We start from the raw sequence: 22,701 nt of genomic DNA, 5'->3' as shown, positions 1-22,701 counted from the left end.
AGCCTCCCCTTTCAAATCCTAAACCAGATTTTACCATGAATAAATCATTAAGCTCTCCCCGAAAATAAATAGATCAAATTGTGCGTGCAATATTATTACTGTTTAAATTATTGAATGCTTTCAAGCCATCCTGGAAACTCTTGCATTGTGATAAAGGTTAACGTAGCAGAGGAGTTTCATGCAAAGGTATTAAATACCAATAATGCAGTGTGATTTCAACTTAAGGGTCACTGAAGCTCTTTGGAATTATTGTTCCAATTAACGTTTTGTTGTATTTTGCATAGAGAGCAGGCACATAGATTTCTAGACAATTTCACAACTTGCCTAATCCAGGTGGGCAAGGTTGACGTTCATTTCTATGAACAGTTAGAGGGCCTTTTTTTTTGAACCACTGCTACTGTCTTGACAGGTCAATTCAGTGAGCAGTGTTGGTAAGAGTAGAAAAGATTGAGAGGAGACTAAAAGAGGTGTTCAAAATCCTGAGGGGTCTAGGGAGAGTAGGTAAAGAGAAACCATTTCCATTGGCAGAAGGGTCAAGAGCTAAAGGTCACAGGTTTAAGGTGACTGGCAGAATAACCAAAGGTGACATAAGGAATATCTGTTTTACACAGCAAGTGGTTATGATCTAGAATGCACCGCCTGAAAAGGTAGTCCGGGCAGATTGAACTGTGGCTTTCAAAAGGGAGTTGGAGAGCCACCTGAAGGGGAAAAAAAATGCACGGGTAAGGGGAAAGGTTCGGGGTGGGGGAGGGTGGAGTGGGACTAGCTAAATTCCTCATGCTGAGGGTTGCCATGGGCTTAGTGAGCCGAATGGCCTCCTTCTGTGCTATAACCATTCCATGATTCGAAGAGTGGGACTGGAGCCAATTATAGGCCAGGCTGGGTAAGGTCACTGGATTTCCTTCCCTGAATGACATCAGTTCAGTTTTCACAACAATTTAAGAATCTCATTATCACTATTAGCTCTACCAGATTTCAATTTCCAGATTTTTAAAACTGAACTCAGACTCTCAAACTGCTGCAGTGGGATTTGAACTCACATTCTCTGGATTACTAGTCCAGACTTCCCAGGTTATTGGTTCTGCAACCAGACTGGCTACCCTACCCTGGTGGCTCATCAGCAAAAAATTGACACAGCATTTGCTGATATGATGATTGCATCTTTGGGCAGCAGCAATTATTAACAGAACCAGTCGAAATTATTTCAAGAAGAGTTGGATGTATCTTTTCACAGGGACGTTCACAGCTTTCTCACAATTCATTATAGTGTCAAAGATTTGACTTAATGCGTAAATTAAGGCATCAATCTGGGGATAATTTGTACTGAGACAGAAGTGTTAATATCTGAAGTAGGATCTGAATCCTAAAATGCTGTCATTGCAACTGTTAGTGAAATATACACACGTTCACAGATAATTTGCATTTATATTCCACCTTTCATGACCTTAGGATGTCCCAAAGTGCTACACAACCAATTCAGTACTCTTTGAAGTTTTGTCACTGTAGTAATTTAGGAAACCAAGCAGATAATTTGCACACAGCAAACTCCCACAAAGACCCATGTTTTAAAGACCAGATCATCTTTGTCGTGAATGTTGGTTGAGGGATAAATGTTGTCCAGGACAGTCAGTGAACTCCACTGCTCTTCCTTGAAACAGTGCCATGGGATCCTTTACATCTTTCAAAACGGCATCTGAGACAGTGCAGCACTCCCTTAGTGCTGGCCAGAGTATCAGTCTAGATTTTGTGCCGAAGTCACTAGAATGAAAGCGTTGCCACCTGAACCATGAATAATATCAGAAATGCACGAAAGTCTGGCTCCTTGGGTGAAGACATTGCCTAGTGTGGTACCAAGTTGTTCAGAGTGCTGGAGGCCTGGTCATTATTGAAATAGTTGATATCAGTCATGGTAGGAGTTGAGGCAGTGCGAACTGGCCATGGTGTCTTTAGGACAGGGAGCAGACAAAATGTAGCTGGATCCCAATTCTGACTGCTACAGAGTGATTTGTGCCAGGAAATGTCTATGTGTGAAAGCAGAATTGGGTTCAGATTGCACCTCCTCCCCTTCTCCTCCCCATGCACAGTGCCTTGAACTATCGCTCTCACTCTTAAGCCCCACATATAGGATGGCCATATGACATGATATATGGAGGGCAGCAGGTAGGCATTAGACCATTCCACAGCATGATTTAGTAACTTCAGGGGAGGAGAAGGGAAAGGAAAGAGAAAACTGGAACAAGAGAAAAATAATACACGCACATCAGATGACTTTATTGAACAAACCTAGCCTTAGTGCGACTTGAGCTCTGATACGTCTCCACTTCTGGTTAAATGTTGTTTGAATTTGGCATTTTAAATTCACTGCCACATTCTAATTAACAATGGGCCTGAATTTCAAATGTGTGTTGCACTTAGTGACCAAAGAACAATGATATTGCCGCCTCGAGGAGAATAGCTGAAGAAACACAAAAATAAGACTTGGGCCTCCTGTGACCTGTCTCTTGCTGAATTTCCATTAGTTGATACCAATTTATTTTTTCTGCTCATCAGACAAGGACCTATTGCTGACTATTCTGACAACACTGCTCTTCAGCATAATACATTCCTGCCCATTTCCAAATGTGCCAAATCCTGTTGCAGCGTACTGACAATATTGAGTGACTGAGGGGATAAAATCTCAGGTTGAATCCATCTGTCACGCTCTCAGTGAGCATTCATACTGGAAACCAAGCATCTGCACGCACAGGGAAAGGAGGGGAATGCAAGGGAGACACAACTGGTAATTGATCCCACAAAGATCAAGTCGGCAGTTTGACTTGGTGGAAGCATATTGCTAAGGAGTTTCTATCGGTCAAGTGCGATCCTGTAAGGTCAAGGGTCAAGGTGAAAAGTGACTACTTACTGTGTCTATCAGTGGTGCTGTGAACTGTGACCCTCGGGACTCTTGGACCTGAGAAGGTAAAGAAGATAGTTTACAGATCAGATATATGGGAGAGAGAAAGAACCATGAAGTTAATTGGGACTTGCTCAGCATGGGGGCAGTGTGTGAGAATGGGGTGGTTCATTTGAGCGTTATATGTATAGAACATGTAAGCCATATGTTCTCTCTGGTGTAGTTACAATAACAAATTCAACAATTAATATTATAGTTTGCATGAACAATAACATCTTAAAAAGAAGCAAAACAAACTGTTTGTCTCATAAAGTATTCTAATAAATCCCTAATTGCGTTTGCTCGGTCTGTCTTAATTTAAGAAGCATGATTGATACCTTGTGAATTGAAATGTTTTTTGCCAAGTTTTATTTTGAGCTTAGTGCTTTTGTTGGTTGGGAGGGGACAGAGGCAGTGGCAAAGTGGTCTTGTCCACTGGACTAATATTCCAGAAACCCATTGTAATACTCTGGGGGCCCAGGTTCAATTAAAATTCAATTTTTAAAAATCTGGAATTAAAGATTTGATGATGACCATGAAACCATTGCTGATTGTTGTAAAAACTCACCTGGTTCACTGATGTCCCTTTGGGGAAGGAAATCTGCCATCCTTACCTGGTCTGGCCTATATGTGACTCCAGACCTACAGCAATGTGGTTGACTCTTAAATACTCTCTGAATAAGGGTAATTAAGGTTGGGTATTAAATGCTGGCCTAGTCCCATGAATGAATTTTAAAGAATCCCATTAGAAGTAGATGACTTAACTGGTAGCTGGCACAGGCATGGTAGGCTGAATGGCCTCCTTGTGTATAAACTCCTGTATACAACTCCTAACATATTGAGGTTAACTACACTGAGGAATAAATATATTTTGTACATTTTGGTAGAGCTATGTGTGAATGGTTTATAGAGCCAGGGTGATTCATTGGTAAAAGAGGATTTGAGGCCACTGGAGGGAATTGTGACTGTTGTTGGGGTGGGTGGGAACAGAGGCAGTGGTCTTGTCCACTGGACTAGTATTCCAGAGGCCCAGTGTAATACTCTGGGGACCCAGGTTCAAATCCCACCATGGCAGGTGACAAAATTTGAATTCCAAATTAGACAATGAATGTTGGTGGTCTTGGACTGAGCATAGCCTCTCAGTCTTTGATGCTGCATGACTATTAGCACAGGCACAATTGACATCTTCCTAGTAAAGTGTTTTGAAAGAGCCAATAACTTTGCTATTTTAAATGGGTTAAGGACTCTGTCAAAAAATTTGACAAAGGAAAATTTCACAAATGCATTAAGCCTTTAAACACTCACAGTCACGTGGATGAACTTAAGTGCCCCAGAATGATCTCTGCGTGTGGAATAAGATTTGGGCAGCTTGTACTCTGTGGCCAAATCATTGTGGGCAATGGGAAGGTCCAGTTTTCCCAATTATCTGAAGATCCTCCAGTTCTTTCTTTGGGCAACGGTAGGGCCTAAGGGCAAGATGGACTAAATTGAGTTGCTGGGAGACTGCCCACATTTCAGAGTGCACCATCCGTTCAGATTAGAAACAGCATTTTGGTGTTTTATGCATTAAAGGGAAACACTTCAGAAATGAGTATCTGACAGTCCTTTTTTCCATTTCTTTACAAACCCATGGCAGATGGTAAAATTTGAATTCAATAAAAAATATGGAATTTAAAGTCTAATGATGACCATGAAACCATTGTCGATTGCCGTAAAAACCCATCTGGTTCACTGGTGTCCTTTAGTGAAGGAAATCTGTAGTACCTGGTCTGGACTACATGTGACTCCAGACCTACAGCAAAGTGGTTGACTCTTAAATGCCCTCTGAAACGGCCTAGCAAGCCACTCAGTTCTCAAGGGCAATTAGGGATGGGCAATAAATGCTGGCCTAGCCAGCGATGCCCCCATCTCATGAATGAATTTTTAAAAGTGCTGAAGCACATCAAATACAGCCACATTGATGTCCAACTCTCCTGTAGAAAGTATTCCTTTTAATCAGGAAGATAAATTTCCTTTAAAAAAATAAACTGCTGCAGTCATTAATGTTGAAGAAAGTGACAGAAATTCACTGTAGGGAGAAATCAGTTATGAAGAGTCTTGACCCTAACAAAATCTTAAATTAAGCCAACATTAAGCAGTTTCGATAGTAAAATGATTTTCATGAGATTGTCCATGTCAGACAGTATAAAAGAAGGCACATTTATTCTGTCATTCACCCATTGCGACCCGCATTAATACAGGCTAAAAAAAAAAATCACATTGGGGCAGCAAATGCTCAGGCCAAGATTTTGGTAATTACGCTGGGATTGCACTTCACTGGTGACTTCTAGCTGAAAAGCGTTCAGGGTTAGCAGGATGGCACCACTGGGCCAATAAGTCAAGTGGGCACCTTCACCATTAAGGGGTGCATCTTGAGCCTTGCAGGCTGATGGACTGGCCATCCCATTGGAGTTGAGTGAGGAGAGGTTGCCAAGGTCCTGGTGGATATAGGAGCAGGATTTCACATTGGCCCCCTTTATGAGGGGGCTGAAATCACTCTTTAATAAATTGTTAAAGACTTCCAGCAGGGTTTTACATCTGTCAGTTGACTGGCAGGCCCTGTGGGCCTTTTGTCGCTGGGTTTCCCACCTACCGATCTCCCTCCAATCTATTCCCAGGTTGGGAAACATCCAAGATGGAAGTGCCAACACATACAAATACAGCCATATTGATGTCCAACTCTCCTGTAGAAAGAATTATTTTTAATCAGGAAGATAAATTTCCTTTAAAAAAATAAACTGCTGCAGTCATTAATGTTGAAGAAAGTGACAGAAATTCACTGTAGGGAGAAATCACTATGAAGAGTCTTGACCTGAACAAAATCTTAAATTAAGCCAACCTTAAGCAGTTTCAATAGTAAAATCAGTGGTAGCACAAAAAAGACCATTGGAAACTTCAAGGAAAGCTTGGTACCCAGTGCATGTGGTCTTCAATCAGTCAGCACATTATGACAGGAATAGGACTGAACATTTTCGGCCCCATTGGCTTTCAAAGCTACTGACTATAAAGTTACTGCTTTGTCAATGCATCACTGAACTATTCTGAAATGCAAGCTCTTTCAATTGCAAGCTTCTGACAGGAAAAAAATGGTGGCTACTTTGCTGATAAGAGCTAGGACTGCACTTCAGGTCTTTAGAAAAAGGCAGAATTCCCTTTAGAATGATCATAACTGCAGCATCAAAAGTTATTGCAGTCCACTCTGTTAGGTTGCAGGTCTGAACCCACCCCTTTATATAGACAAGAACCTTGCAATATTCTGTGATGTGCCCACACTGTCATAACGTAGATCAGTCTGATAAACTTTCAAATAACCACGTTCACATATAGCTTTTCAGGGTACATCCCACAAACACTTGGACACATCTAAATTGTCACATATTAGACCCTCACCTCTGCCTGAAGTATGGGGATTGCAGGGGCAAAGGACAAGCAAGGGCAATTCATTAAATTTGCTCTTTGAATGTGAGAAAAATTGGAAAGTCAGAATTTGTCCAGAGGGCACTAAGAGAAAACCATGTCACCGTCGGCTATCCCTCAATTTAAAGATGATGTCTACCCAAGGTCACGAGTTTCTGCCATGGTTCATCCTGTGACTGAACAGGCCGGTTCTTGACCCGTGTACCTTTGGGCACACGGGACAGGATGTCCCACACGTGGGATCCAGAGTGCAGGATTTTCTTCCCCTTCTTTCCTTCTCTGCTACTGCTCTGCCTCATCATTAAGACGTTGTGACTTTAAATGCAGCTTGAAGTACAAGAATGTCTTTGAAGCATTTTCTTGTCCTCCCCTGGAATGTTGGCCATTTGAGAACTGGGTAAACAGAACCTGCCAGGAAAGACGGCTGTCAGCCATCTAGACACGTCACCCACTCCATCAAAGTTGATCTTTGCAGGAGTTTGCCTAGATGTTTCTGGAGCTGGCTTCAAGAAGGACTAGCTTTTCGATGGTCCTCCCATTGAATCCTTTTACTCATCTCTGTCAGGACAGATAAATATCCATGAGTTGAAAGGAGACAAAGAAGGAAAGAAGTAATGAAGAAATCTGTGTCTATATGCAGAAAGGCTTGGACAACATTCAGGCTTGGGCTGACAAGTGGCAAGTGACATTCACGCCACACAAGTGCTGGGCAATGACCATCTCCAACAAGGGAGAATCTAACCATCTCCCCTTGACATTCAATGACATTACCATTGCTGAATCACACACTATCAACACTCTGGGGGTTACCATTGCTAAAACTGATCTGGACCAGTCATATAAATACCGTGACGACAGGGGCAGGTCAAAGGTGGGAACTCTGAGGTGAGAAACTCACCTCCTGACTCCCCAAAGCCTGTCCACCATCTACAAGGCACAAGTCAGGAGTGTGATGGAATACTCTCCACTTGCCTGGATGAGTGCAGCTCCAACAACATTCAAGAGGCTTGACACTATCCAGGACAAAGTAGCCTGCTTGATTGACCCTTCCACAAACATTCATTCCCTCCACAACCGACACACAGTTGCAACAGTGTGTACCACCTACTAGATGCGCTGCAGGAACTCACCAAGGATCTTTAGACAGCACCTTCCAAACCCAATGACCTCTACCATCTAGAAGGACAAGGGTAGCAGATGCGTGGGAACACCACCACCTGGAAGTTCCCCTCCAAGCCATTTACCATCCTGATTTGGAAATATATCACTGTTCCTTCACCGTCGCTGGGTCAAAATCCTGGAACTCCCTCCCTAACAGTGTTGTGGGTGTACCTACACCACGTGGACTGCAGCGGTTCATGATGTCAGCTTACCACCACCTTCCCAAGAGCAATTTGGGCCGGGCAATAAATGCTGGCCCAGCCAGCGATGCCCAGATCCCATGAACGAGTAAATAAAAAGTATCAGCCTATGACCCTGATTGGAAAGATCCAATGGTCAGTGAAATAGGGTTTAAACCATCTGTAATGCAATTTAACATAAACTAATAATGTAGATCTTTCCTCGACCATAATAAATTATCTTCTAATACAAGGAGAAGGTGGTTTTAAAATATAGAACATGAATTCATTCCCGAATGACAGAGTAATTTTTAATTAAATTGAGCAAATGTCTTTTCTTTTTAGAGAAAGCACTGCAAAGGCCACATTAACAATTGCACCAATCCTGGAAAATAGACTCCTATGAAAAGTTGATTTTGTAACATGGTATGGCAGTATTTAAACTCAGGACTTCTAGGGTATCACCAACGCTACCAAGGGAACAGGAGTAGGCCATTCAGCCCCTCAAGCTTGCTTCACAATTCAATTAGATAATGGCAGTTTCCTTACCTATCAAAACTCTTTCGATGTCATTCTTGAACATTTCAATTGAGCCAGCATCCAATTGTGTGAGAGAGTTCTACGTTTCCATTAGCCCTTGTGTGAAATAGTGCTTCCTGATTTCACTCTGAACGGCCTAGCTTTAAAAATTAGACTGTGCACCCTTGATCTGGCTCCACCCATCAGAGGAAAATGGCTCAGCAGAAGAGTCACATTGGACTCGAAATGTTAACTCTGTTTCTTTCTCCACAGATGCTGCCAGACCAGTTGAGCTTTTTCATCATTTTCTGTTTTTATTTCAGATTCCCAGCATCTGCAGTGTTTTGCTTTTATGTTTTTGAAATGGGTCCAGATCTCAACTCCAACGACTTCACGCCTATTTTGGGCAGAAGGCAGAAACATCATCTTTCCCACCCTGCTGTCACCCTCCCCACCACCCACCCACCCCCCACCAAAACTGTGAACCTCTCTTCATACCCTGCTCTCTTCAGAACTGTGAGCCTTTCTTCACCACCCTGAATCACAGAATCATAGTATTTTAACGGCATAGGAGGCCTATCATGTCTGCACCAGATCTCCAAATGAGCATTATGACCTAGTGCCATTGCCCTGCCTTTTCCCTGTATCCCTGCACATTGTTTCTATTCAAATAATCATCTAATGCCCTTTTGGATGCCTCGATTGAACCCGCCTCCACCACACTTCCAGGCAGTGCATTCCAGACCCGAACCACTATTTGTGTGAAAAATTTTTTTCTCACGTCACATTTGCTTCTTTTGAAAATCACTTTAAATCTGTGCCCTCTCGTTCTTGATCATTTTACAAGCGGGAACAGCTTCTCCCTATCTACTTTGTCCAGCCCCCTCATGATTTTGAACATCTCTATCAAATCTCCTCTCAGCCTTCTTCTCTCCAAGGAGAACAGTCCCAACCTCTCCAATCTATCTTCGTAACTGAAGTTTCTCATCAGCTAAGATCTAACGAGTGTCTGAGATAAATTCAGCATAACCTCCTTGCTCTTGTACTCTATGTCCCCATTAATAAAGCCCAGGATACTATATGCTTTATTAACTGCTCTCTCCACCTGTCCTGCCACCTTCAATGATCTATGCACATATACACACAGGTCTTTCTGCTCCTGCACCTCCTTCAAAATTTTACCCCTTATTTTATATTGTCTGTCCATGTTCTTTCTACCAAAATGCATCAACTCACACTTCTCCACAGTGAACTTCATCTGCCACCCATCTGCCCACTCCATCAACTTGGCTATGCCCTTTTGAAGTTCTACACTGTCCTTCTCGCAGCTTACAACACTCCCAAGCTTCGTATCATCCGCAAACATTGAAATTGTCCCCTGCACACCAAGATCTAGATCATTAATATATATCAGGAAAAGCAAGGGTCCCAATACTGACTCCTGGGGAACTCCACTACAAACCTTCCTCCAGCCCGAAAAATATCCATTGACCATTGCTCTCTGCTTCCTATTTTTCAGTCAATTTTGTACCCCCAAGAGGGCTCGAACCTGCAATTCTCTGCTAACACTGCACAAAAGACTGGAATTAGATGCCTTATCCAACCCTCTATGTCCCCAATACCATATGACCTGCCATCCTCAAATTGCTCATCTTCTGAGTCTGCGCTCCCATCAGTGAGCAGCACCTGCAGGGAGTGCACATCAGAAGCTCAGGTCTGTGAGGTACGTCACTTCCTGTGGTCAGAAGATTGCACTCGGTGAGTACACAAATTTCTGACATGCTTTCTTGGTTGACCAGGTTGCTTCCCAAGAGTATGAAGGCTCAAAATGACCCATACAGTGCACACTTAACCAATAGAACATTGAAGTTGTATTTAAGCCAATAAGCAAAACTACATCAACGCGGGTTATAACAAGGATAGATCTTCCTCTAATGACGTTTGCTAATCAAAGGAAAAATTCTGCCCTTATATATTTCCTACACTGCAACAGTGACAACACTTCAGAAGTATTTCATTGGCTGCAAAGTGCTTTGTGTCATCCTGAGGTCGTGAAATATATTGCATATCACTGCAAGTCTTTTGTTAAGTTAGGAAAATACTGATTAGCACGCAATAAGTTAATAGAATTTCACTGAATTTACAGCATAGAAACAAGCCATTCGGCCTGTCTGGTCTATATCAGTGTTTACGCTCCACATGAGTCTCCTCCCAGCCTACCTCATCTAACCCTATAAGACCATAAGACATAGGAGCAGAAGTAGGCCATTCGGCCCATTGAGTCTGCTCCACCATTCAATGAGATCATGGCTGATCTAATAATCCACAACTCCACTTTCCTGTCTTTTCCCCATAATCCTTGATTCCCTTACTGATTAAAAATCTGTCCATCTCAGCCTTGAATATACTTAACGACCCAGCCTCTACAGCCTTCTGCGGTAAAGAATTCCACAGATTGTTGACTCTCTAAGAGAAGGAATTCCTCCTCATCTCTGTTTTAAATGGGCGACCCCTTACTCTGAGATTATGCCCTCTGATCCTAGACTCTCCCACAAGGGGAAACAACCTCTCAGCATCTATGCTGTCAAGCCCCTTAAGAATTTTTTATGTTTCAATAAGGTTGCCTCTCATTCTTCTAAACTCCAATGAGTACAGGCCCAACCTACTCAACATCTCCTCATAAGAAAATCCCTCCATCCACAGGATCAACCTAGTGAATCTTCTCTGGACTGCCTCCATTGCCAGTATATGTTTCCTTAGATAAGGGGACCAAAACTGTTCACAGCATTCTAGGTTTGATCTAACTAGTGCCTTGTATAATTTTAGCAAGACTTCCTTAATTTTATATTCTATTCTCTTTGAAATAAAGACCAACATTCCATTTGCCTTCCCTATTACCTGTTGAACTTGTATGTTAGCTTTTTGGGATTCATGCACAAGGACTCCCAAATCCCTCTGTGCTGCAGCCTTCTGCAGTCTTTCTCCATTTAAATAATATTCAGCTCCCCTATTCTTCTTGCCAAAGTGCATAACCTCACATTTTCCCACATTATGTTCCATCTGCCAAGTTTTTTCCCACTCACTTAACCTGTCTATGTCCGTCTATGGACTCCTTGTGTCATCCTCACCACTTGCCTTCCCACCTATTTTTGTGTCATCTGCAAACTTGGCGATAGTACATTCACTTCCTTCATCTAAGTCATTAATATATATTGTAAATAACTGTGGCCTCATCACTGATCCCTGTGGCACTCCACTAGTTACAGGTTGCCATCCCAAAAATGCCCCCCTTATCCCAACTCTCTGTATTCTATTAGTTAGCCAATCCTCTATCCATGCTAATATACTACCCCCCAACATCATGGGCTCTTATGTCATTAAGTACTCTTATGTGCGGTACCTTATCGAACACCTTTTGGAAATCCAAATATATTACAGCTACTGGTTCACCTTTATCTATCCTGCGTGTTACCTCCTCAAAGAATTCTAATAAATTTGTTGGGCGTGATTTCCCCTTTATGAATCTATGCTGACTCTGCTTGATAAGATTATGTATTTCTAAATGCTCTGCTATTACATCCTTTATAATAGACTCTAACACTTTCCCAATGACAGATGTTAAGCTAACTGACCTATAGTTACCTGTTGTTTGTCTCCCTCCCTTTTTAAATAATGGTGTTACATTGGCTGTTCTCCAATCCTCTGGGACTTTTTCAGAATCTAAGGATTCTTGGAAAATTACGACCAGTGCATCGACTATCTCTGTAGCTTCTTCCTTTAGTACCTTAGGATGCAACCCATCAGGTCCAGGGGTTATCGGCCTTTAGCCCCATTTGGTTCCCTAGTACTTTTTCTCTAGTGATAGTTATTGTATTTATTTCCTCCCCTACTTTTGCCCCTTGATTATTTGGTATTTTTGGAATGCTATTAGTATTTTCTACCGTGAAGACTGAAGCAAAATATTAATTCAACTCCCTTGCCATTTCCTGGTTCACCATTATTATTTCCCCAGCCTCATTCTCTAAGGGGTCTATGTTCACTTTGGCCTCTCTCTTTCTTTTTATATATTTAAAGAAGCACTTACTGTCTGTTTTTATATTACTTGCTAGATTACCCTCAAAGTTTATTTTCTCCCTCTTTATTAATATTTTGGTCATCTTTTGTTGGTTTTTAAAAACTTTCCCAATCCTCTGGCTTACCACTAACTAATCTTTGCCACATTGTATGTTTTTTCTTTCAATTTGATACTGTCCTTAATTTCCTTGGTCTACCATGGTTGGTTTATCCCCTTCCTTGAATCCTTCTTCTTCACTGGGATATATCTTTGTTGAGAGTCATGAACTATTTTCTTAAATGTCTGCCATCTTTTCTGCTAAACTGCTTTCCCAGTCCACTCCAGCCAACTCTGCCCTCATTCCATTGTAATTACCCTTATTTAAGTTTAGCACAGTTGTTTCCGACCCAAGTTTCTCACTCTCAAATTGAATGCTAAATTCTACCATATTATGGTCACTGTTTCCGAGGGGATCCTCTACTCTGAGATCATTTATTAAACCTGCCTCATTACACATTACCAGATCCAAAATAGCCTGATCTCTGGTTGGATTCACAACATGTTCTAAGAAACTGTCCTGAATACACTCTATGACTTCTTGCTCGTGTCTACCTCTGCCAATTTGATTTTCCCAATCTGCATTAAGATTAAAGTCACCCATGATTAATGTACGGCCTTTTTTACATGCCCTCATTATCTCCTGTTTTCTTCTCTGTCCTACAGTATAGCTATTGTCAAAGGGCCTATAGACTACTCCCACTAGTGTCTTCTTCCCCTTGTTATTTCTTACCTCCACCCACGTGGATTCTACATCTTCCGACCCAAAATATTTACTTGCTATTGTACTTATTGCATCTCGTGGTAACAAAGCTACCCCACCACCCTTTCCTTCCTGCCTGTCATTTCGAAAAGTCACATACCCCTGAATATTTAGTTCCCAGCTTTGATCTCCTTGTATCTACATCTCCATAATGGTTATAAGATCACACCCATTAACCTCTATTTGTGCCGTTAATTCATTTATTTTGTTCCAAATACTACATGCATTTAAGTGAAGGGCCATTAATTTTGCGTTTTTACCATTTTCCCCCCTTGACTCTATTTGCTGCTTTTTTAAATGTTTGTATACTCTGTCCCTTCCTGTCACACTCTTGGTATCATTACCTAAATAGCTGCTCCGCAATGCTGCCATATCCTTTTGCTTTGTAAGCGTACATATCCCCTCTCCAGAACCCTCCCCCCACCTCTATTTAGTTAAAGCCCTTTCTACAGCCCTAGTTATGCGATTTGCCAGGACACTGGTCCCAGCACGGTTTAAGTGAAGCCCATCCCACCGGAACAGCTCCCTTCTACCCCAGTACTGGTGCCAGTGGTCCATGAACTGAAACCCATTCCTCCCACACCAACCTTTGAGCCACGCATTTAACTCCTTAACTTCATTTACCCTATGCCAGTTTGCCAATGGCTCAGATAGAAACCCTGAGATTATTACCTTAGAGGTACTGCTTTTTAATTTAGCTCCTAACTGTTCAAATTCTTTAAGCAGGATATCTCTTCTAGTCTTATCAATGTCGTTGGTACTAACGTGGATGATGACAACTGGATCCCTCCCCTCCCACTCCAAGTTCCCCTCCAGCCCTGAGGAGATGTCCTTAGACCTGGCACCGGGCAGACAACACAGCCTTTGGGACTCACGCTCACGGCTGCAGAGAAAAGTTTCTATCCCCCCGAAATTATACTGTTCCCTACCTTTACTATGCTCCCATTTCCTTCCCCCACTTGAATGGTTCCCTGTACTACGGTGCTGTGGTCACTTCGCTCATCCTCCCTGCAGTCCCCGCTCTCATCCACACGGCTTGCAAGAGCCTTGTAACTGTTGGACAGTGGCAGGTGCCAAGGCTCCTCGAATGCTACCCCCTGGGTCCCCAAACCTGCTTCACCTGCAGTCACATTCTCCTGTCCCTGGTCATAGACCAAATTTGAGTTACCTAATCTGAGGGGTGTGAGCGCCTCCTGGAGCAAAGTGTCCAGGTAACTTTCCCCCGCCCTGATGTGGTGCAATGTCTGCAGCTCGGACTCCAGCTCCTTAACTCGGATCCGAAGTTCCTCCAGCTGCAAACACTTGGTACAGATGTGTTCGCCTATGATCACCTTGGTGTCCAGCAGCTCCCACATGTTACAGCAGCAACACATCACCTGTCCTGCCATCGCTATCGTCTTTAATTAAATTAATCAACTAATTACTCTAGTATCCCTGCTCTTCACATTTTATTATAATTATTTTTTATACACACCAATATTGATCTTATACTTAACAAGCGATCTTTAAGAAAAAGAGAAAAAAAAGGCTAGAGAACTAAACACAAACTAAAGACCTTACTTTACTTTAAAGACTAGAAATACTCACCAATCCTGCTCACCAATCAGGTGCTCTCCGTGCTGTTTTGCCTCTCATGCTCTTTAATGGTCTCATACTCTTCTCACACTCTCTCACTGCTAAAGGCCCCACTCCTCTCGCACTTGCTCCCTGTAAATGACCACGCTGTTTCTCTCATACACTCTCGCTATAAATGGCCCCGCTGTTTCTCTCACATGCTCTCCCTGTAAATGACCTGTCAGGCTATCCTTTTATTCCTTTCTTCCTCATCTGTTTACCTAGCTTCCACTTAAACACATCCATGCAATTTACTTCAACTACTCCTTGTGGCAGCAACATCCACATTCTTACCGCTCTCTGGGTAAAGAAGTTTCTCTGAGCTCCCTATTGGGTGTATTAGTGACCATCTTACATCTATGTCCTAACAGTGCTACACTCCTGTTCCATGGCTCTTGAGTAAAGGGACTTGAGCACAAAAATCAATCCTGAGCAGTACTGAGGGAGTGCTGCACTGTCAGAGGCACTGTTTATCGGTTGTGACGTTAAACGGAGGCCACATCTGCCCTCTCAGGTGGACGTAAAAGATCCCACACAAGGCTATTTCAAAGAAGAGCAGGTGAGTTATCCACAGTGCCCTGGTCAATATTTATTCCTCAATCAACATCATGGGGAGAATTTTCTCCCCGTCAGGCAGGCCGTTCAGGAGTGGGCGTGGGCAGGCGCAGAGCTGATCACCGCCCGCGATTGGCTCTGCACTGCCATTCTACGTGGGTGGGCCAATTAAGGCCCAACCAGCGTGAAGCTCGGCTCCCGAGGACAGCGGGAGTGGGCGGGCGGTGGTGGGAGTGCAGTGACCGCCGGGTCCAAAGACAACCTGGCATCCTGTTTAAATAGGGTGCTGGCAGCCTTGCAAAGGCTGTTAATCACGGCCAACAGAAGGACTCCCCAGAGTGCTGCTGGAGAGCAGACCAGGTAGGAGGGTAGAGCAGCGGATCACTGTGCCCCTTGGTTTTCCGATGAGTGCCTAGCTGCCCTCCTGGAGGAGGTGGCAGCACGGCGGGAGGTCCTCGTTCTGAGGGATAGGAGGAGGAGGCCCTCCCACCTGACCAAACGTGCCTGGGAGGAGGTGGTGGAGGTGGTGAGCTCCCACAACGTGGTGCAATGCACCTGGGTCCAGTGCTGCAAGCGTTTCAACGACCTCTTGCACTCGGGAAGGGTGAGCACCATGTTGGCAGAGGTCACTTAACACAGCAGGTAGGCTTTCCCCCCAGCAACCCCCCACCCCAAACTCTGAGCGCAGTTACAGCATTGAATCATTCATGGCATGTATCCCTCTCTGGGTGGGCCTGCAGGTATTGCCCATGCCTAGTTCACCCTGAGAGGGTTGTGCTGAGATGGGTTCTGCACCCGCAGCATGTGTAACACTGACACCCAGAGTACTGTTTTGGGGACTACCTCAAGGACCTTCACCTAGGCACAGTGCTGGAACTACGAAACATGTCAAAGTCAGGGTGCTGACATGCTGGGAGGGGAGCTTCCTGGTGGCGGGGCACCCATCCATCTGCTACCTTTGGCGTCCCATGTGCTTGTGCGTCCTTGCTTTGCAAGGTTAGACCGTGTGGTGATAAATGTGATGGAGGCAGCATGTGGACAAGGGGTGGGGTCAGCCCTGGCTTCTTGGTGTGAGTGTGTGGCAGCTGCAGGGTGAGGATTCACTGCAGCCCTGCAATGTCCCACTCAGGCTGGGGCGGCAGGGATGCAGTGGGAATCCAGGTACAGGGTGGACTAATCAATGCTCCTCTCTCCTTTTCAGGAGAAGACAGCTCACAACGCTGCTGAGCAGATGTGGGCTGGTGGAGGCCCAGTTGGCCATCATCAGATACGAGCAGGAGGCAATGGAGCTGGAGAGGCACCATGCGCCCAGGTTCACAGGTGGCGGTGAGGCTGGGGTACCCGTGGGAGGTAAGAGTGCCAGGCACTGAGGTAACCATGTGTGTCCCAGCAGCCATCCCACTGTTGAATGTTCAGCGATTTAAGCTTCCAGCATGGGTTGATCATTGATTATGGAAGGATGAGTGCTGACTGATCCGGGGGCCAGGCATGCACATTGACATTGTCTCCACTTTAACTAATCAAATGTCCTTGTTCTTCCTTTCAGTATCACCGGAGCAGGGCCGGAGGAGGAGGAGGAAGAGCGGCCACCTCAGACACCTGAGGGCCCTGAACAAATGGAAGCACCAGCGTCACACCATCTCTGCCAGGAAGGCACCAGCGCAGATACTAGCACCTCGGCGGGAATTAGATCATCGGCTAGTGTCTCAGGGCACGGCGGTGAGGGCACTTCATATTCCCTTGAGGTGGGCAGAGACAGAGTGCCCATGGGGCCAGCAGTTGGAGGACTGCTGGGGACCAGGTACATGCTCGGTCAGTGGCTGATAATGTGCCGCTGGAGTCGCCCATGAGGCAGCAGACACTGGAAGTCCAACAGGGTATGCGGGAGGATCTTGTGGGGATACATGAGGCATGGTCCTCGCGCTGGGGGAATCCATGCGGAGCATCACCGATACAATGAGCCTCATGGCCGAGTGCCATGCTTCCTCCATAGAGAGAATGGTGACTTTCGTGGAGAGGTTCCTCCAGGAGAGCAATGAGGGCCTCCTGGGGTTGGGCTCGGACCTGCAAGCCCTCACAGCGTTATTACCTCAGCTGGTCAGTGTGGGAGATGGATTGGGCATCAAGTATCCCAGCTCAGTGCCCATCCATCAATGGTGGGCAGGGAGGTCTAAAGCGACCTCACGTCAGCGCAGGAGCTGCCTGCCGTCTCCGCGGGCTCCTCTCAGGGCGCTCTGGATGAGGGTAGCAGCTCCTCCATTCCTCTGCCAGTGACCATGGGATCCAATGGGGCTGCAGGGACTCGGGAGATGTCAGCCATGGAAATGGCCACTCCCTCCCAGGCGGGGCCATCAAAGGCTCCACGGGCCAGAGGGTGCCCGCCAAGGTCATCGAGGTCATCAGGACAGCACAGTGAGCAGGCTGTCTCCAATGCCGGTGCCAGCGAGGGGGGAGCACCTAGATGTAGCATCTGGAAATGTAAACGTAAGGCACCTTAGGCTTCTCGCTGTTGGTTTTACGTTGCCCTGCTATTTGTTGATGACAAGTCGGTGTGATGTGTAACACCTTTGCATTCATTTTATTTTCTGCTTCGTTTTTTTAATTCATTAAATTTTTATATGTGAGCATGGCTCAGTGTGATTCCTTACTTCTGCAGGTGAAGGTGAAAAAAATGTTTTGGATTGGGGGAGAGCGGATTTTAGTAAAATAAGGCAGGAATTGGCAAAGGTAGATTGGGAACAGCTACTTGTGGGGAAATCTACAGAAGGGAGGCAAGGGAGGAGATCGCAGGGGCTCTGACCCAAATTTTTAATTCCTCTCTGGCCACGGGGGAGGTTCCAGAGGACTGGAGAACAGCTAATGTGGTTCCACTATTTAAGAAGGGTTGTAGAGATAAACCAGGGTACTACAGACCAGTGAGTCTCACGTCAGTGGTAGGGAAACTATTGGAGAAAGTTCTGAAGGAGAGTATCTATCTCCACTTGGAGAGGCAAGGTTTGATCAGGGATAGTCAGCATGGCTTTGTCAGAGGGAGGTCATGCCTATCAAATTTGATTGAATTTTTTGAGGAGGTGACCAGGTGTGGAGATGAGGGTAGTGCAGTTGATGTAGTTTATATGGATTTCAGCAAAGCCTTTGTCAAGGTCCCACGTGGGAGACTTACAAAGAAGGCAAATGCACATGGGATACAGGGTAATTTGATCAGGTGGATTCAAAATTGGCTTAGTTGAAGGAGGCAGAGGGTGATGACAGAAGGATGCTACAGTGACTGGAAGTCAGTGTCCAGTGGCGTACCACAGGGATCTGTGCTGGGTCCCCTATTATTCGTCATTTATATAAACAACATTGATGACTATATAGGGGGTAGGATTAGTAAATTTGGGAATGACACAAAGATTGGCCGGGTGGTTAACAGTGAGGTTAAGTGTCTAGGGCTACAGGAAGATATAGACGGGATGGTCAAATGGACAGATAAGTGGCAGATGGAATTTAACCCTGAAAAGTGTGAGGTGATACACTTTGGAAGGAGTAATTTGACAAGAAAGTATTCAATGAACGGCATGACACTAGGAAGTTCTGAGGAACAAAGGGGCCTTGGCGTGTGTGTCCATGGATCTCTGAAGATGGAGGGGCATGTTAGTGCGGTGGTGAAAAAGGCATTTGGGACACTTGCCTTTATCAATCGAGGCATAGATTACAAAAGTAGGGAGGTCATGTTGGAGTTGTATAGAACCTTGGTGAGGCCACAGCTGGAGTACCGTGTGCAGTTCTGGTCACCACATTATAGGAAGGATGTGATTGCACTGGAGGGGGTGCAGAGGAGATTCACCAGGATTTTGCGTGGGATGAAACATTTAAGTTATGAAGAGAAGTTGGATAGACTTGGGCTGTTTTTGTTGGAGCAGAGAAGACTGAGGGGCGACCTGATCGAGGTGACAATATTATGAGGGGCAAGCACAGGGTGGATAGGGAGCAGCTGTTCCCCTTAGTTGAAGGGTCAGTCACGAGGAGACATAAGTTCAAGGTGAGGGGCAGGAGGTTTAGGGGGGAAAAACCTTTTTACCCAAAGGGTGGTGACGGTCTGGTATGTGTTACCTGGGAGGGTGGTGGAGGCGGGTTGCCTCACATCCTTTAAAAAGTACCTGGATGAGCACTTGGCACGTCATAACATTCAAGGCTATGGGCCAAGTGCTGGTAAATGGGATTAGGTAGGTAGGTCAGGTGTTTCTCACATGTCGGTGCAGACTCGATGGGTCAAAGGGCCTCTTCTGCACTGTGATTCTGTGATTCAGTGATTTCGTGAAGGGGAATCCGTGATGTTATAAGTGATTTGTTTGCCATTGAGCTTTATTGACAAGGCACATAGTTAATGTTCCTAACCAGGCAGATGTTGGTCTCAGGTGTCGAGTATGGAGCCTGCAGCCCTGGCTTGTGTTGGAGGTCGATCTGTGATGGGCTAGCTGGAGATTCGTTGGATTAAAGCCTCATAGGTGTCCCTGCCTCCCTGGAAGATGCCCGGGTCAGCATCTATCCCCTCAACATTCTCCTGTGTATGCTCATCCTCGGACTCACTGCTGAACTCATCGTGTGCAGCAGGAGCAAATGCGCCTACATCTTCTTCCTTCACTGCCCCCTTTTCTGCGCCAGACTGTGGAGAGCGCAGCATGCTACCACTATCAGTGACATGATCTCGGGGGTACTGGAGTGCGCCCCCTGAGCGGTCCAGGCATCGGAAGTGTATCTTGAGAAGACCTATGGTTCTCTCTACCACAGCCCCTGTGGAGGCGTGGCTCCTGTTGTAGCGCTGCTCAGCTTCTGTTCTTGGATGGCAGAGAGGTGTCATGAGCCACCTTTACAAGGGATAGCCCTTGTCACCCAGCAGCCATCCATCCAGCCGAGCCGGAGCACTGAAGAGCCTCGGGACCTGGGAGTGTCTGAGGATGTAGGCGTCGTGTGAGCTGCCTGGGTACCTTGCACAGACTTGAAGAATCAGCATCCTGTGATCACACGCTATCTGCACGTTCATGGAGTGGAAGCCCTTCCTGTTGATGAAGGCACCGGGCTCACCTGCTGGTGCCTTGATGGCCACATGTCTACAGTCTATTGCACCCTGGACGCGGGGGAAGCCAGCAATGGCCGTGAAGCCTCTGGCTCGCTGTGCCTGACTTGCCTGGTCCCAACGGAAGTGGATGAAGGTCAATGCTGGAACAGAGTGTCTGTAACCTGCTTGACACAAGTGTGGACAGCTGATTGGGAGACACCGCAAAGATCACTCACCGACCCCTGTGGTGTGCTAGCCTCATAGGTGTACCTGCCTCCCTGGAAGATGCCCGGGTCAGCATCTATCCCCTCAACATTCTCCTGTGTATGCTCATTCTCGGACTCACTGCTGGACTCATCGTGTGCAGCAGGAGCAAATGCGCCTACATCTTCTTCCTTCACTGCCCCCTTTTCTGGAAGGAACCAGAGGCATAGAAGTTGAAGGCAGCCATGACCTTCAGCGCCACTGGCATGGGGTGCCCTCCTGCACAGTTGGCGCAGATCTCAGGGCCTATCATCTGACAACTGGAGGTCACTGACTCCCTTGAGAGACGGAGCCTCCTTCGGCATTGCACCTCAGTCATATTGGGGTAGCTGCTTCCCCGCCTGTATACCCTGGCAGCAGGGTAGTGGCGTCTTCTGCGGCCCTTCCACCTTGGACAACCTCTTGGCCCTGCGCCCATTGTGCCTGCACCTCTCCATTCCCCTGGAGGCTGAATGTGGACTCCTGGCCTCCTCCCCCTTCTGGCCCTCCCTTCCTCCTCAGAGGAGGTGCCTCCAGTGGATAGCACAACTCCCATTCCCAGGCTAAGGGAAGGCTTCCTGAAACCAGCAAAGCCGCAAAAATTATATTTACTCAGAGTCCTGACCTAAAGGCTGTTACTCCTGTCCAAGCAACTGCGAAGAATTTTGAACTATTCCTGCTCACACAGGCAAGTATCAGTAACTTTAAGCATTAAATGTCTAACAAGTAACACTCGTGACCCCATTCACCCCTCTTATCCTGCCCGTGGATGAGGTTTATAAAAATGCGGCCTACCTGCCTGTCCGTTGTGCCCGTGCGACGAACTGAAAATTGCACGGGCCCCGAAAAATTGGTGTCGTTACTGCCTTAAGTGGCCCGCTAATTAATGGTGGGCGCGCATCAGAGATCATCGCGTGCCCGCCCATCGGAATATCGCGATAGCCCGCGGTGACATCAGGATGTTCGCCCGATGTCACTGCGCACCATTTTACCCGTCAGCTTGCAGGGCCCACCCCCGCACATCGACGTGAAAATTCTGGTCCATGAAAACAGATCATCTGATTAATATCACATTGCTCTTTGTGCGAGCTTGCTGTGTGCAAATTGGCTGCCATGTTTCTTATATTATAATAGTACTTAGAAAGTACATTATTATCTATAAAACACTTTGGGGTGCTCAGAGGTCATGAATGGCCTATAAATTCAAAGGTTGACTCTTTGGGTGAAGGGGTTGTCTTTCTGAGGAAAGGTTGAGTGGGCTGGGCCTGTATTCATTGGAGTTTGGAGGAATGAGAGGTGATCTTATTGAAACATATAAGATCCTGAGAGCACTTGACAGGGTGGATGCTGAAAGGATGTTTCCCTTCGTGGAGGGATGTAGAAGTAGGGGGCACAGTTTCAGAATAAGGGGTCTCCCATTAAAATGGAGATGAGGAGGAATTTCTTCTCTCAGATGGTCGTTAATCTTTGGAATTCTCTACCCCAGAGAGCAATGGAAACTGAGTCATTGAATATATTCAAGGCTGAGTTAGACAGATTTTTGCTCCACAAATGAGGTAAGGGGTACGGGAGGAAGGCAGGAAAGTGGATTTAAGGCCACAATCAGGTCAGCCATGATCTTGCTGAATGATGGAGCAGGCTCAAAGGACTGAATGACCTAATCCTGCTCCTATCTCTTATGTTTTTAAATCACTGTCCTTCTGTAGTTCTCCACTAGAGAATTTTCACCGGAGGTGCACAATGAGTGCAGTCGATGGTCACATTAATTAAAGAAGTTCCAGAGATTTTCCTTAAATGGTTCCTTCAAGAGCATGGAGATTAAGGTTTCTGGGAGGTTGTTCCAGTTCTTAATTGCTTAATAATTTGGGAAAAAGGAATCGACAAAGGAAGCACATTGGGGCAGATGGAGCTGTTGGTTCTGAACGCTTTGAACCCGGTCACTTTTGGACCCGATATACTGTTAGAAATACTTAATTGTTCACTCAAAATTTTATAGAGGCATGTCAACCTGTGGGCCTTTCTTTGGTTCTGGAGAGTGTGCCAACCTAGCGTGGCCAACTGGGAGACACTGGTATCTTGCGAGTCATTGCCTGCTGTTGAGCTTTCTCACAGAGGGTCATATTTTTA

General features: G+C 45.6%; 1 protein-coding gene across 1 annotated transcript in view; it reads right to left on the bottom strand.

The window, feature by feature from the left end:
* Nucleotides 1–22,701, bottom strand: part of dpp6a (dipeptidyl-peptidase 6a) — an 848,482-nt gene that overhangs the window by 68,774 nt on the left and 757,007 nt on the right. The window contains exon 17 of the mRNA XM_078537068.1: nt 2,903–2,950. Coding sequence (XP_078393194.1) covers nt 2,903–2,950 — 48 coding nt within the window. The remainder of the gene's footprint in view (nt 1–2,902; nt 2,951–22,701) is intronic.

This window comes from Cetorhinus maximus, chromosome 3, assembly GCF_964194155.1.
Source record: "Cetorhinus maximus chromosome 3, sCetMax3.hap1.1, whole genome shotgun sequence".
Classification (NCBI taxonomy): Eukaryota; Metazoa; Chordata; class Chondrichthyes; order Lamniformes; family Cetorhinidae; genus Cetorhinus; species Cetorhinus maximus.
Note: the sequence above shows the minus strand (reverse complement) of the source record. Positions and strands in the feature narration are given on the sequence as shown.